Source organism: Mesoplodon bidens, assembly GCF_964165515.1.
Source record: "Mesoplodon bidens genome assembly, chromosome: 7".
In the NCBI taxonomy this organism is placed as follows: domain Eukaryota; kingdom Metazoa; phylum Chordata; class Mammalia; order Artiodactyla; family Ziphiidae; genus Mesoplodon; species Mesoplodon bidens.
Genome location: NC_138164.1, coordinates 4,221,230 through 4,236,448, shown reverse-complemented (window position 1 = coordinate 4,236,448; position 15,219 = coordinate 4,221,230). Strand labels below are relative to the sequence as shown.

Here is a 15,219-nt window from a genome sequence, read left to right as displayed (position 1 = left end):
TCTACAACAGAATTAGGACTTTCACAGTCACTTGGTACTGTTTCATGTATATTTTCACAGAAAATTGCACTTCATGCTTTTCTCTATTGTACATTCATTTTTCATTGAATCACACAAATTGGTAAAGTAAGACAGGTTTTTAATATTTACACTTGTCGGGGAGCAAAGATAGTCCACATGATGAAGGGCTTGTCCATAGTTATACAGCTATGCCGGTCAGCTCTGGCTGCCATAACGAAATACCACAGACTGGGTGGTTTAAACAACAGGACTTTCTTTCTGACAATTCTGGAGGCTGAGAAGTCCAAGAGCACGGTGCTGGCCGGCTTGGTTTCCCGATGATGAGGGCTCTCTTCCTGGCCTTCTCTCTGCGTCCTCGTGTGGATGGGGGTGGGTGGACGGTGGAAACAAGCTCTCTGGTCTCTTCTTATAAGGGCACTAATCCCCTCTTGAGGGCCCCCACCCTCATGACTGCATCTAATCCTAATTACCTCCCAAAGGCCCCATCTCCAAATACCATCATATTGGGGGTCAGGGCTTCAACAGATGTGAATGTTGGAGAGGATACACTTCAGTCCAGAGCAACCGTTGAACTAGGACCAGAACCCAGCAGAATTGGTTTCAGTGACGCTGCACAAACATGTGTTGGGGTGTCCGGGGTGAGGGGCCCTGCAGTATTACATACCCATGCCTTGTCAGTGGCAGGAGAGCTTTGGAAATAACTAGGGTAGCAAGTGCCAGAGTGGGGAATAGCGCTCCGGGTATTCAGAAGCAGATGATTTTACCTCCAAGCGAGCAGAGGAAGATGAAAAGGTTTTCAACAGGTAAATGTTGGAGCGAGGACAGTGCAGGCATGGGGAGAGCTCTGCAGTGGAAAGGTGCCGGCCGTCTCTGGGGAATGGGGTAGAGGCTGTTCAACCACAGGAATGGGCACGTCACGCAGTGGGGCTGGAAAATCCAGCGTTCTCCTCGTTGCCGCACTCTGTGTGTACTCCGTGGACGCTGTGTCTCCCTTTTTACTGTATGTTTTCCTGGGGTAGAGACCCTGTTCTTTATTCATCTGGAAACTAGCAAGGACTATGCAGAGGGTTGTCCATAAATCTCGCGGCTATTGAAAGGAAACAAAGCCGGAGGCGCCCCAGCCGCGGCGAGGCCGTGCCAGCTGTGAACACGGGCAGCAGAATGTTTCCCGACTGAAAGTGGAAACGCAGCGGAGCAAGAAGGCAGAGAGAAGCAGGTCTCTTGCTAGTGATCTTAAACTGGAGAAAAAAAGAAAAATGATCTTTTCCTAAAATACACGAGGAAGGAGAACTGGGCTTTGAGGTCAACGTTGTCCTTGCACTACTGGTCTCCAGTGGAAGGAAGCTATCCTGGGCTCTAGTGGCCACTGGTAAGGAACAGGAAGGATGAGGCCTAAGAAACAGAGGTCAAAAGCATGGAAACACGGCCGGGCGGAGCGGCGAGGAAAGGGCGAAGCCGGCTCCGGGCTGGCAGCGCGCTGGGAAGGAGCGCGCCCTGCGCGGGGTCGGAGCAGAGGAAAGCTGCCTCATGGCAGCCCTTCCTCTGCCCGGGGGGAGGGCCTTCTGCAAACCTGCCTGGACTCGGAACAATTCATCCTGTTTTTTTTTTTTTATCCTGTTTTTAATAAAATCATTTTCAGAACCCCAAAGAGGGCGGTACCCAGAGGAATCTGGAAAATACCCCGCAGGGGCGGGGAGTGGGGCGTGTCAGTATCAGGCCGCTGCAGGCGAACAGACGGGCGCATTGCGGGCAGACAACCGTGCACGGTTCCAGAGGCCGAAGCGCGCCCCCGCCCGGGCCGAGCTGCGGGCCCCCACCCACCCTGCGCACACCCCCGCGTACACCCCCGCGTCTCGAGGCCTCGGTGTCCCGGCGGGGGCGGGGCGTCAGCGGCTGGGGGCGGGGCCGGGCGGGGGTGCACGGCTGCGGCGGCGGGAGGTGCGAGCCCTTCCGTCCCCTGGTTGGATCTGGGCTGAACAAGGGGCGGTGTCTTGCGGCGGTTCTGCGGGCCGGCATTGGGCGCTGGACATGGAGGGCGTGGTTTTGTGAAGTCAGTTCCGGTCGGTGTAAAACCCCCGGGGCGGCGGCGAACTGGCTTCAGATGCTTCTGGGTCGCGGTCGGGAGAGGTTCGGAGTCTGAGTGTGTGAGCTTGAGCGCCGAGCGCTAGAGCGACCCGGCGAAGGATGGCGGCCACCGGGACCGCGGCCGCCGCGGCCACGGGCAAACTCCTGGTCCTGCTGCTGCTCGGGCTCACGGCGCCCGCCGCGGCTCTGGCCGGCTACATTGAGGTGGGCACCGGGCGAGCGCTCGAGCCCTTTTTCCTGCGCCCGCGAGGGAGCGCGGCCTGCTGGCGGGCGGGCCGTGGGGTCCGGGCCGGGCGGGGAGCGCGTCGCGTGGGGGTGGTGGGGGTGGTCCGGCGCTGCAGTGGGTCTGGCGTGCCTCCCCCGCCCGCCCCTGTTCGGCGCAGCGCTTAGCGCTGGAGGTCGGGCTGCCTCCGGCGCCGCAGAGGCCAAATGAAAGGCATCGGGGTTGCGGGGAGCGGCGGGCCGCCTCGGCCGCCCCAGCCCCCATCCCGCCCGCGGCGGCGCCACATCCTCTGGGGACCCCGCGTGGCCCAGACGCCCACCCCGCCCTCCACCGCGACCACGCGAGCCTCTGCCGTGCGCCCCGGGGCGGCCCGCAGCCCGAGACCCGGTGCAGCTGGGCTCGCTCCGGGGGCAGCTGTGCAGACCCTGGCCCCGGGCTGGGGCGGGCAGCGCGCTCCCCGCGGGGGGCCGGGGCTTCCCACCGTGGAGCGGCGGATGCGGCCTTTGTTGGCGAGGTGGGCCGAGCCGCGGGGATGCGGGCGTCCAGGCTCGGCGCCGGGGGGAGTGCCGCGGTGCGGGGCGAGCACCTCTTGGGCTGCACCGGAGAAGCTCCGCACCCCGCAGCGGGTGTGCCCTCTCCTTCCTGTGTGCCTCCCGCTCCAGATCCTGCGTGCTGGCATCGGGCCTTCGGGGGGAATTGTTAAATATAGCCGTTTGCCTTGAGTCCAATAAACAAGGGGAAACCCCTCTCTGCTGCTGGTGTTGCTCCCTTTTGTGGTGGGTTTCAGCGAGCAGGGACGCGGTACCCGTGAATACGTTGTAAAAACTCTTGTCTAATCGTACTTTTTTGGTGTAAGTAGTTTTTCTGCACCTGATAACCCCGTGGCATCTCTGTGCCGGGAGGATGTTCCAGCGCCTGGGCTCCTGGGTGATTCGCTGGGGTCGGGCCGTGGGGACAGGCGGGGTTGCTGAGGTCCGTGGGTCCTGCAGGGTGGCCTGGACGTGGCCGCTTCACAGAAACCTTTCTGTTCCTAAGGGAGACGTGGGACTTTAATTTTACTTGCCTTCTCGAAATAGTGCTTGAACTGTCGGACTGGAATGTTTCGGGTGTGTAGTTTATTTCCCCTCTTCTCTATTTTGAAAATTACAATGGATTTCTGCGTGGTTGGCTAATTTCAGAGAGAAATGAGACTGGATTTGATTACCTAGGCATTGACTGAGAAGTTTCTAATAAAAACCCACAGTTAGAACGTGTTCTTCTGCAGAATGTGTAAATATTTCCACGATTAGAATAAATCTAATCAAGAACAAACTTCCGATGGAACGGTTTAAAACGCTTGTATTCATCCTGCTTAAAGCTTTGGTTCTTGGGGGGCCGGGGGGGGGAGAAGTTTTAAGTAGAAATATTTAATGTTTATATACGCATGCTTTTAGATTAGGATTATTTTCGTTTCCACACAGTGGTTAGTTGGATTTATATCTGTGGTCCGCAATATGGTGTCGCAGGGAAGCAAGCTAAGATCATTGGGATGGGAGGGGAAGGAAGAAGATTTTGTATGGAACATAGAATTTAACTCTTAGGTCAGGATGTCAAAAACCATTGTTCATTCTTTTACCTCACTTCCCAAAGGTATGAGTAACTTCAGGCACTAGTGAATTCACAAAAAAGGGTCCATCAAAAAAGGGTCCATCAGTTTTAAAGTACATCTTCCTTTCAGGTTTAAATGGAATATTAATACTTGATGCCTGCAGAGAAAGAGAAATGAACAATATCAGAATTAGCTGTTGTGGATTAAATTTGATTATTACCCACATCATTGTTCAATCGGAAAGTCTGGCTAGACAGAAAGTAGGAATTAGACATTTCCCTAAAATGGTTTTTGAATGCTGTGTTATGAAACTTCTCTTCTTTGGAACTGTATTTTTGCCCATACTTGCTAAATTATCTTTCAAATGATTTTTCCTTTTGTCCAAGAGGCAGAATTTCCTTCATATGTATATAATTTGATTTAGTTTATTTGCTTTCAGGCAAAGGACTGCCTAAGCCTTGATTTAGATGAGAATGGCCTAAATCAGGATTTGCTTTGGGATGGTCCTTATTGAGATTAGCCAGAAGGATTCTAGCCAAATCCCTGATCAAATTGCTTGGCACAGAATTATTGATTGGCAAATCTTGAGTGTTGCTTGGTGTTGACTGAATTAATCTCTTACACCTGTTTAAAAGAAAAAAAGTCTCTGTACTCAGGGTCACTTCCTCTGTTAAATCTGAGACAAGTTCAGTCGTGGGCCTGCTCCCATGTGGGATTCTCAGACGGTATTTGTGCTGAAATTCTGCACTCTGTACAGTGGACATTGAGGCTTCTGAGAGCCAGTTCATTCCACCACATTTTAAAATGAGTGGGCCCTTTGATAGTCAATTTTCAGGAAACTCAACGTATGACATCTGAGGCAGAGGACCAAGAAGCTTTGTGCTGATATTTCTGATTGGTGGTGGAGGGGATGTCACATTATGACCTGGACAGATACCAATGCCTCTGATAGGAACATCAGCCTGTTAACCTCATAACCATGTTAAAATCGTTTGATAAATGTGATGAGCTGAGTTTTGGCAAATCAGGCCCTCCTTTCGCGGGCGTTTGTTTCATCCTCTAAAGCTGGGCTGTCCCACAGTGTAGCCACTTGCAGTGTGGCTATTGTGATTGAGGAGTGAACTTTCCATTTTATTTAATTTTAGCTAATTTATATTTAAAAACAAATACTCTATTCGGTGATTGGAAAACATTTAACTGTGTTTGAAACAACTTGGTATGAGTCTGTTTTTTAAACTATTTGATACATTTTATGAAATCTAAATGCAGATCCAGTATTTCTTGTGAAAATTTAGCATCTGAATTGAGGTGTGCTGTAGGTGTAGAATGCACACCAAATTTTGAAGACTTAGTATGAAAAAACTTGTAAAATAACTCATTTATAATTTTCATATTGCTTGTATTGAAATGATAATATTTTACACATTGGCTAAGTAAAACATATTAAAATTAGTTTCACCTGTTTCTTCTAATTTTAATGTGTCTTCTAGAAAATACAACATATGTAACTCATATCTACTGGACAATACTAATTTAATTTCTTGCTTAAGGTTGGTGCTGCGTGAGTGTTTTTATGAGCACAATTTTTAAATACGTTGCTATTTTTTCCCCCAATAAAGTCTTGCTTAAAGTTGGTCCAGTATGATCTTAAGAACAATTTTGAATATTTTTCTTTTACTTTTTTCAATTAGAATTTTTATTTAGAAATAATTTCAAGGTTACAAAAAATATAAAAATTGTACGAACAGCTCTTATACCCTTTACCCAGATTCATCAATTTAACATTTCTCCTCTTCAGCATTTGCTTTTTCATTCATTTTGTTATTACGTATTTTTTGCTGAACCGTTTTGAGAGCAGGTTGCATACATCATGTCCCTCTACCCCTGAAAACTTCAGTGAGTATTTCCTAAGAACCAAGGAAGTTGTCTTACATAAGCTTAGTACAGTTATCAGCTTAAAGAAATTTAACTTTGATACAATACTTTGATCAAGTCTGCTGTCTGTATTCCATTTTGCCAGTTGAACCAATAATGTCCTTCATAGCATTTGAAAACATGTTTTTTTTGTTTGTTAAAGAGCTTTAGAATTCTTGGCAATAATATGTGAAGGGTTAATTTTTTTCCAAATATAAAAATCATATTTTTAACTTATCTGATATTGTTTCAACTCTGGAAAATTAAAACTTAAAAACCTTTCAGGATTCCTTAATTATATTTCTCTTACTGAATTCTTGGGCTTTTGCATTTTTTTTTAAAATAAGAAAAATTATATAGGGAGTGCATATTCATTGTAAAAATTTTAAATGCATTTGAACAATAAGAAATGAAAAATAATCTGAGATTGTGTTGTCCAGGGAACTCTCACTGTAAACGTTTTGGTGTGGTGTGTATCCTCCTAGAGCTCTCAGGTACATACATTTTATCAAAGTGACACATAAATTGCGTATTGAAGCTGGTACCTAACAATTAGTATTTTCAATTGTTCTAAAATGAACTACTGAAAGAAAATAGTTTTCTGTGTGATAAAAAGTAGGGATAAATTTTTGTACAGTAACTGTAAAGTCTGTGGAGGGTGGCCATTTGAGAATTCGAAATCACCCATAATCCAATTTTCATGAGTTGTTTTTTTAGTGAGATAAACTAGATTACCTTGACTCTTAATTAAATTTCGTATAGTGTACCTTGATTTATGTCCTAGGATGGAAAGTGAACCATGTAGGCGCATTCAAATAGAAACAAGTTCCAGTTCTTTGTATAGGGACAACTAATAACTACTTTATTGCTGAGATAAATTTTCTTACATAAGCATCATGAAGGCTTTTTTTAATGAAACTTTTTGAAACATAACTATAATCTATTTTTAAAATACAACTTTTCATTTGTTATTCATCCCACTAGTGTTTATTGAAATGAACACTGCTACCAGGTTCTGTGTTAGATGCTAAACAGTGCAGTAATAAAAGCAACTATGCGTAGGGCCTTTTCCTCTGCAGTGCACTTGCATGATGTGGTTTCCAGGCCCTACCCCCAGAGATTCTCATTGAGGATGTCTGGGATTCTCATTGTCACAGGCTCCCCAGGGGATTTTTATGTGCAGGTAGAGAGAAACAAACTCCAGCAAACAGAAAGCCAACAGAACTCATTGGGGGACATTATCTTATGTAAGCCCCCCAAAGTCTGGTGAAGTAGGTATTCGTATCCATACCTAAAACGGGAGTCAGGTGAGGCGGAGGGTTCAAGGCAGTGCAGCAGGGCCAGGGTGAAAATTGGTCTGTCGTATTCTGAGTCTGTTGCTTGCTCTTTCTTCTATATCAGGGTGTTTTGGTTGCAGATTTCTTTTTACTCCGGTCTACCTGTTTTCTCCACTATCAAAAAACCTGATGTGGGGCTTCCCTGGTGGCTCAGTGGTTAAGAATCCACCTGCCAATGCAGGGGACATGGGTTCGAGCCCTGGTCTGGGAAGATCCCGCATGCCGCGGAGCAACTAAGCCAATGTGCCACGATTACTGAGCCTGTGCGCCATAACTACTGAGCCCGCGTGCCACAACTACTGAAGCCTGCACACCTAGAGCCCGTGCTCCACAACAAGAGAAGTCATCGCAATGAGAAGACCGCGCACAACAATGAAGAGTAGCCCCCGCTCATCACAACTAGAGAAAGTCTGTGCGCAGCAACGAAGACCCAACGCAGCCAAAAATAGATAAAATAAAATTAAAAATTAAAAAAAAAAAAACCTGATGTGAATATTTTCTTTAAAAGAAACTAATTTCATAGATGTTGTAATATTATCATGAATCAATATATGCCAAACTGTTAACAGTGGTTATCTTTGAAGGATGTAATTACAGGGGACTTTGCCTTTTTATATTTTCCATAGGTTTTTAAAAACGTCTAATGCTTTTTAATATAATATGCAAGTTCTCTCTTTTCTTTTTTTGGCTGCGTTGGGTCTTTGTTGCTGCGCCCGAGCTTTCTCTAGTTGCAGCGAGCAGGGGGCTACTCTTTGCGGTGCGCAGGCTTCTCATTGCGGTGGCTTCTCTTGTTGCGGAGCACGGGCTCTAGGCGCGCGGGCTTCAGTAGTTGCGGCACGTGGGCTCAGTAGTTGTGGCTCGCGGGCTTTAGGCGCAGGCTCAGTAGTTGTGGCGCACGGGACTTAGTGGCTCCGCGGCATGTGGGGTCTTCCCGCATCGGGGCTCGAACCCGTGTCCCCTGCATTGGTAGGCGGATTCTTAACCACTGCGCCACCAGGGAAGTCCCTATCTTTGTATCTGATAACAAATTTTAAGGAAAGAAACGGTGACCACTTGTGGGGAATCTTACCAAAATCAGTGTATGGGATTATTGGAAGAGAAAAGGTTACTGGCACCAGATTTATGATCATTGGCCTAGTTGGTAGACAAACTATTAGGAAGAGGCCGACACAGTAACCAATATGACTGGAATAAGGTTGTGGTCCAGAAAAAGTCAATCAGCGTTTAGAGTGGGGCACCTGTGGTGTGGGTTAATGGAACAGCTCAGCACAACCTTTCTACTCTGCCTTCCTCAGCCTCACGCCTCCTGTGGCTGCAGAATGGCTGTTGCAGTTTCAGAGCACGTACTTTGATTTGATAACATCCAGAGGATTGTGGGGCTTTCTCAGAGCGCATCAGCACAAGACCCCTCAAGTCTTACTGTACAGAATTATATCAGGTGCTTCCAGCCACACCAGTCATGGGTGGGGAGGGGATGGTGGCGCTGTGATAGGCTTAGACTGCACACTGGGTTCTGTTGGAAAAGAGGTCTGTGGACGTTGGGTAGATAGCAACCCAACGTCTGCTACCAGGGCATTATCTGTTTGGGAGGTTATATAGCTAGGCTGGCTGGAAAGAAAAAGAATGAATGTATTCTTACCTAAATGATCTGTGAGTTAAAAGTTTGCCGGTGAAATTGAGACCTCAAAGGAACCTCTCAGGTGATGTATCAGGATCTCGGCACGTCCTTTTGAGGGATATTGCCATCCAGAACAGAAAGGCAGGAATGGAGGAGTATGTGAACATTTGTAAGGGAGGTAATCAGCCTAGAGAAGAAGAACACATGGGATTTAGTGTTGGTGAAGAATGTGAGCATTGTCAAATTTTTATATATTGGCTCTGGAAGGCTAAATAGATGACTTACCTAGGCTGAAGCAGAATTTTTACCTGGAGAAATGAGCCAGTAAGAGTGTGAAGAGTATAGGACACTTTAATTATGAATATGACCAACATAGTATAGTAAATATATACAAGATACTCATATCCACCACCCAGTTTTGTGAAATTTTAGCACTTTCTGTTTTTGCTTTAGCCTGTTTTTTTTTTTTTTTAAAGAACTAAAACATCATCAGTAGAGAAATAAAACATTGTTAGGCCTCCTTTGAACTTTCCCCCATCCCATTAACCTTCCTTTCCAGAAGTAACTCTTACCTTGAGTTGGGAATTCAGCATTCCCACTCGTGTTTTCGTGTTGAGAGAGACCCCTTTCATCTCTCTGGATTCCGAAGAAACTTACCCAGGCTCTTAGAGTTGTAATAAATATTTATCAGTGCAGAGTGCTAATTGTTCGAGCATATTAGGATGATTTTAGAAGGTAACGATGCTAAGATATTTGAACTGAAAGTAAGGGTAGCCCTGTGCTCATGAAGGTGCCAAGCACTCAAGGCAACATTGCAGCCCTCTCCACCCACATCTCAAGCCTGGAATCTTTTTGAGCTTTTAAAAATTTAAATACACAAAGGAAAAAAAGTTATAGCTCCATGTATTGTCTTAAAACATACTTGTGTGACCACTGCCAAGGTCAAGAAATAGAACATTCCCGTCCCTCACTTCCCCCTCCCCTCCCCCAACTATTATCCCGACTTCTATGGTGATTATGTCTTGCTTTTCTTTTTTATAGTTTTACCACCCAAGCGTTCATCCCTAAACGCTGTAGTTTAGTTTTTCCTGTTTTCTCGCTTTATATAAATGGAATCTTTCAGTATATATTGAGTATCTGGCTTCTTTCACTGAACATGTTTTTGAGGGTCATTTGGATTGATGAGCATAGCTGTGGTTCACTTGTTTCCACAGCTGTATAGTATTCCAATGTATGAAGAAACCACAATTTGTTCTACTGTTGATGGACATTTGGAATGTTTCTGGTTTGAGGTTATTGAGATAATACTGTCCTCTCTGCTGCTTGCCTTTTTACGCTATTCTTAATGATGTCTTTAGAGGAAGTTCTTAAGTTTAATGTCTAATTTATCAGTTTTATTTTTTTAAATTATGGTAGGTGCTTTTTGTGTCCCATGTGAGAAGTTTTCCCCGCCCTGAGGACACAGTTATTCTCCTGTTGCCTACTAGGGGCCTTTTGTTTTGCCTGTCACATTTGGAGCTACAGTTTACCTGGAACTGATTCTTGTGTAGATATGAAGTATTGGTCTTTTTATTATTATTATTTTTTCCGTATGGCTATCCAACTTGCACCATTTATTGTCAAGGTCTCCTTTCCCTTCTGTTCTCCCATGCCACCTTTGTTGTTAATTAATATCTCTGTATGGATGAGTCTATTTCTGGGCTCTCCTAATCCATTGATCTTTTCTGTATCCCTGTACCAAGTCCACACTGTCTTAATGACTGTGCTTTATAATAAGGTTTTTTTGTTTTTTAAATAATTTTATTTATTTATTTATTTATTTATTTATATTTTTGGGCTGCGTTGGGTCCCCGTTGTTGCGTGCGGGCTTTCTCTAGTTGTGGCGAGCGGGGGCTACTCTTCGTTGAGGTGCACAGGCTTCTCATTGCAGTGGCTTCTCTTGTTGCAGAGCACAGGCTCTAGCAGCGTGGGCTTCAGTAGTTATGGCACACGGGCTCAGTAGTTGTGGCTCTCAGGCTCTAGAGTGCAGGCTCAGTAGTTGTGGCACACGGGGTTAGTTGCTCCGTGGCATGTGGGATCTTCCCGGACCAGGGCTTGAACCCGTGTCCTGGAATTGGCAGGCGGATTCTTAACCACTGTGCCATCAGGGAGGTCCCTATAATAAGGTTTTATAAGTACTAGAGCAAGCCCTTCTGCCTTGGTTGTCTTCAGTAATGTCTTGACTATTCTACCCTTTTCTTTCCATTTACATTTGCCACATTTAGCCAAAAACACTTGTTGGAATTTAGATTCGATTGTATTGAGTCTGTAGCTGAATTGGGAAAAACAGACATTTTTCCAATACTTGAGTCTTCCAACCCAGAAACATGGCATATACCTTTATTTAGGTCCTCTCTAATTACCCTCAGTGTTTTATAGTTTTTTGCATAGAGATCTTGTACATCTTATATTAGATTTATTTATATAGATATTTGATTTTTTAAAATGCTACTGTAAATGGCATCTTAAAGTTGTCATTTTGTTGTGGTTGTTGAAGTTGATATTTTCAAATTGATCATGTATTCAGCGGTCTTGCTAAGCTTGTGTACTAATTCTAATAATTTATCTGTAATTTTGAAAATTTCTGAGTATATTCTGTGAATTGTGACAGTTTTATTTCTTTCCTTTTATTTTAAAAAAACGAGATATAATTGAATATAACATTATGTAAGTTTACGGTGTACAGTGTTCTGATTTGATACATTTTTATATTGCAGTATGTTTACCATTGTACCATTGCTGCTAATACCTCTATCAAACATAATTATAATTTCTTTTTGGTGGTGAGAGCTATTAAGATCTAGTCCTTTAGCAACTTTGAAGTTTATAAAACAGAATTGTTGACTGTAATCACTGTGCTGAATGTTAGATCTCCAGAGTTTATCTGCTGTTTACAAATTTGTACCATTAAACAACATGAAAGTTTTGATATATAATATTTGCATTATCATTCAAGTAAAAAAATAGATTTTTCCATTGTGGTTTAATTTTTTTACCCACAGGTAATTTAGAAGTACACTTCTTAATTTCCAAAGATATGGAGATTATCTGGTTGTCTTTTTGCTGTTTATTTCTAAGTTAACTGCATTGTGGTCAGAGAATTAGTCTGTATGGTTTCGGTTTTTTGAAATTTGTTGAGACTTGCTTCATGACCTAGTTTATGATAGAATTTTTGTTGTGTGCATAGAGAAAATGTTTATTCTGTAGTTGTTACTTCCAGTGTTTTATATGTATTCTGATCATGCTGTTTTCATGTTCAGATCTTTATTCTTATGATTTTTTAAATCTTCTTTTTTTCTTTTATTGAGAAAGGTATGTTAAAAATCTCCAACTGTGATTTTGGGAAAGTTGTTTTTCTCCTTGTCATTCTGACAATTTTTGCTTTGCTTATTTTGAGGCTATTATTAGGTGCATACAGATTTTAAATTGCTATCTATTCCTGAAGAACTGGACTTCTCAGAGTTATAGTTTCCCTTGTTATCTCCAGTAAGGTTTTTGCCTTTATCAATACTTTGTCTACTATTTACATCTTTGTGTTTTAGATGTGTTTATGGTTCTTTTTTCTTTTGTTAACTTAGGAGACAGTGTTTGTCTTTTACTGGAATATTTAGTCCATTTACATTTAATGTGATTGCTGAAGTATTTGGGTTTTCATCTACCTTCTTATTTAGTGTTTTTTGTTTGCTCTGCTGGTTCTTATGTTTCTTTTTTTTCTTTTTTTTAAATTGAAGTGTAATTGGCACATAACATTATATTAGTTTCAGGTGCACAACATAATGATTTGATATTTGTATGTGTTGTGAAATGATCACCACAGTAAGAGTAGTTAACATCCATCACCACAGATGGTTACTTATTTTCATGTGTGTGTGATGAGAACTTTTTTTTTCTGTATGCGGGCCTCTCACTGTTGTGGCCTCTCCTGTTGCAGAGCACGGGCTCTGGACGCGCAGGCTCAAAGGCCATGGCTCACGGGCCCAGCTGCTCCGCGGCATGTGGGATCTTCCCAGATCGGGGCACGAACCCGCGTCCCCTGCATTGGCAGGCGGACTCTCGACCACTGCGCCACCAGGGAAGCCCGAGAACTTTTAAGGTTAACTCTCTTAGCAACTTTAAAATATACAGTACAGTGTTATTAATTATAGTCACCATGCTGTACATTACATCCCCAGGACTTATTTATATTATAACTAGAAGTTTGTACCTTTTGACCACCTTCACATATTTTGCCCGCCCTCCACCCCTCAACCCCCACTTCCCACCTCTGACAATGAGTGATGTTTTCTCTATATCTACGAGTTCAGTGTTTTTAGAGTCCACATATAAGTGAGATTATACAGTATTTATCTTCCTCCGTCTGACTTATTTCACTTAGCGTAATCCCCTCAAGGGGATTATGTTGTTGTTGCAAATGCTAGGATATCCTTTTTCATAGCTAAATAATATTCCTGTGTGTGTGTGTGTGTCTGTTGTGTGTGTGTGTGTGTGTGTGTGTGTGTACACCATATTTTTTTTTATTCATTCACTTATTAATGGACATTTAGGTTGCTCTGTTTATTCCCTTATTTAACTCCTTTGGAGGTGGTTATTATTTTACTTCTCTCTCCTATTACTTTGGAACATATTTGTATAATCTTTTGTTTTCCCTTTAGTTGTTACTTTAGACATTTCAATATCTTTCACTTAATCAGTGTCTTATATTAATTGATATTTTTGCCCTCCTCCTGCTCAGTAGAAGGTTATTAGAACACTTTAACTCTATTTAACCCCTCTCAACATTTTTGCCATTGTTGTTATGTATGTTAATTTCATTTAAACCCCAGAAGACCTCATACAAACCATGTTTTATAAAGTCAAATGAATTTAGATCAGTGATTATGAACTTTGGAGGCACAATGGTATCATCTGGGGGAACATTTACAAAACACAGATTGTCTGCGCTCCAATTCAGACAGATTTCATCAGGGTCTCTTGAGGGAGGGTGTCAAATTAGTGTTTCTTAAAAACTCCTCCGGTGATTCAAAGATGCAGTGAGTTTGAAAGCCTCTGATTTAGATTTACATATTCTCTTTGTTATTCTTCCTGCCTTTTGTATCTCCGACCTTCGTTTTGGGATAATTTTTTGTCTTCCAAGACACACTTTAGAATTTTCTTAAGGTTGGCTGGTGACATATATTCTTTCACCAAATACCTGTCTTAGTGTCTTTCTTGCAAGATAGGTTCATTGGGAATAGAATTTCTTTCATTGTTTTAAAGATCTTATTCTTTATTCTATTCCTGGTCAACATCTTGGTGTTCAATATTATCAATAGCTTATTGGAATTAACTGTCAGACTGTTGTTCCTTTGAAGATAATGTGTCCCTTATCTCTGATTACTTAGTAGATTTTCTCTTTGAATCTGATTTTCAGCAATTTTACTATGTACCTAGGTTTGGATTTTTAAAAAATGTGTAGTCCCTTGGCATCCTTGGGGGTTGGTTCCAAGACACCCCTACCCCCAGTACCAAAATCTGTGATGCTCAAGTCTGTTATGTAAAATGGTTCTAGTATTTGCATGTAACCGTCAAATATCCTCCTGTATACTTGCAGTCATCTCTAGATTACTTAAAATACCTAATGCAATGTAAATGCTATGTAAATAGTTATAAATATAATGTAAATGCTATGTAAATAGTTGTAAATATAATGTAAATGCTATGTAAATAGTTGTAAATATAATGTAAATGCTATGTAAATAGTTGGCCCATGGCAAATTTGAGTTTTGCTATTATGAATTTTCTGAATTTTTTTTCTCCTCAGTAGTTTCAATACATGGATACACAGTCTGAGGATATGGAAGGCTGACTGTCTTTGGCTTGTAGAGCTCCTTGAATCTGTGATTTGATGTCTTTCATCAGTTTTAGACAATTATCAGCCATTATCTAAGTATTTAAGTATTTAAATATTGCTTCTGCCTATTTCTCTTTTCTCTGGGACTCCAAAAACAAACATCGTAGACACTGTTACTCTGTCCTGTGTTTTTCCATGCCTCATTTGATAGCTTTTCTTTTGACCCATCTTTCGGCTTACTAATGATTTCTCCAGCTATATTTAGTCTACCATGAAGTCCCATCCATTGAGTTCTTAATTTTAGTTGTTGTGATTTTCAGTTTTATAATTTAAAATTGTTTTTTTTAATTGTTCCTAGATCAGAGATGAAATTCTCAATTTTTGTCTTTTGTGTCTTTGAACATGAAAAGTATACGTGGAGTCTCTATCTGTTAATTCCTGTGTTTGGGGTCCCTGTGGATCTTTTCCTGTTGTCTGTTTCTGCTGGTTATTTATTCATGTTATCTTGTTTCCTTGTTTGTCAAGTTATTTTTTTTTTTTTTTTTTTTTTTTTTTATTTTTCTT

The 15,219-nt window shown here is 42.5% G+C and overlaps 1 protein-coding gene across 7 annotated transcripts in view; it reads left to right on the top strand.

The window, feature by feature from the left end:
- The first annotated feature begins 2,107 nt into the window (after window positions 1–2,107).
- The window catches only part of APLP2 (amyloid beta precursor like protein 2), a 70,771-nt gene continuing 57,659 nt past the window's right edge, over window positions 2,108–15,219 (top strand). For all 7 annotated transcript variants that reach the window (XM_081239020.1, XM_081239019.1, XM_081239018.1 and 4 more), the window contains exon 1: window positions 2,108–2,310. In XM_081239020.1, coding sequence (XP_081095146.1) covers window positions 2,206–2,310 — 105 coding nt within the window. In that variant the 5' untranslated portion in view covers window positions 2,108–2,205. The remainder of the gene's footprint in view (window positions 2,311–15,219) is intronic.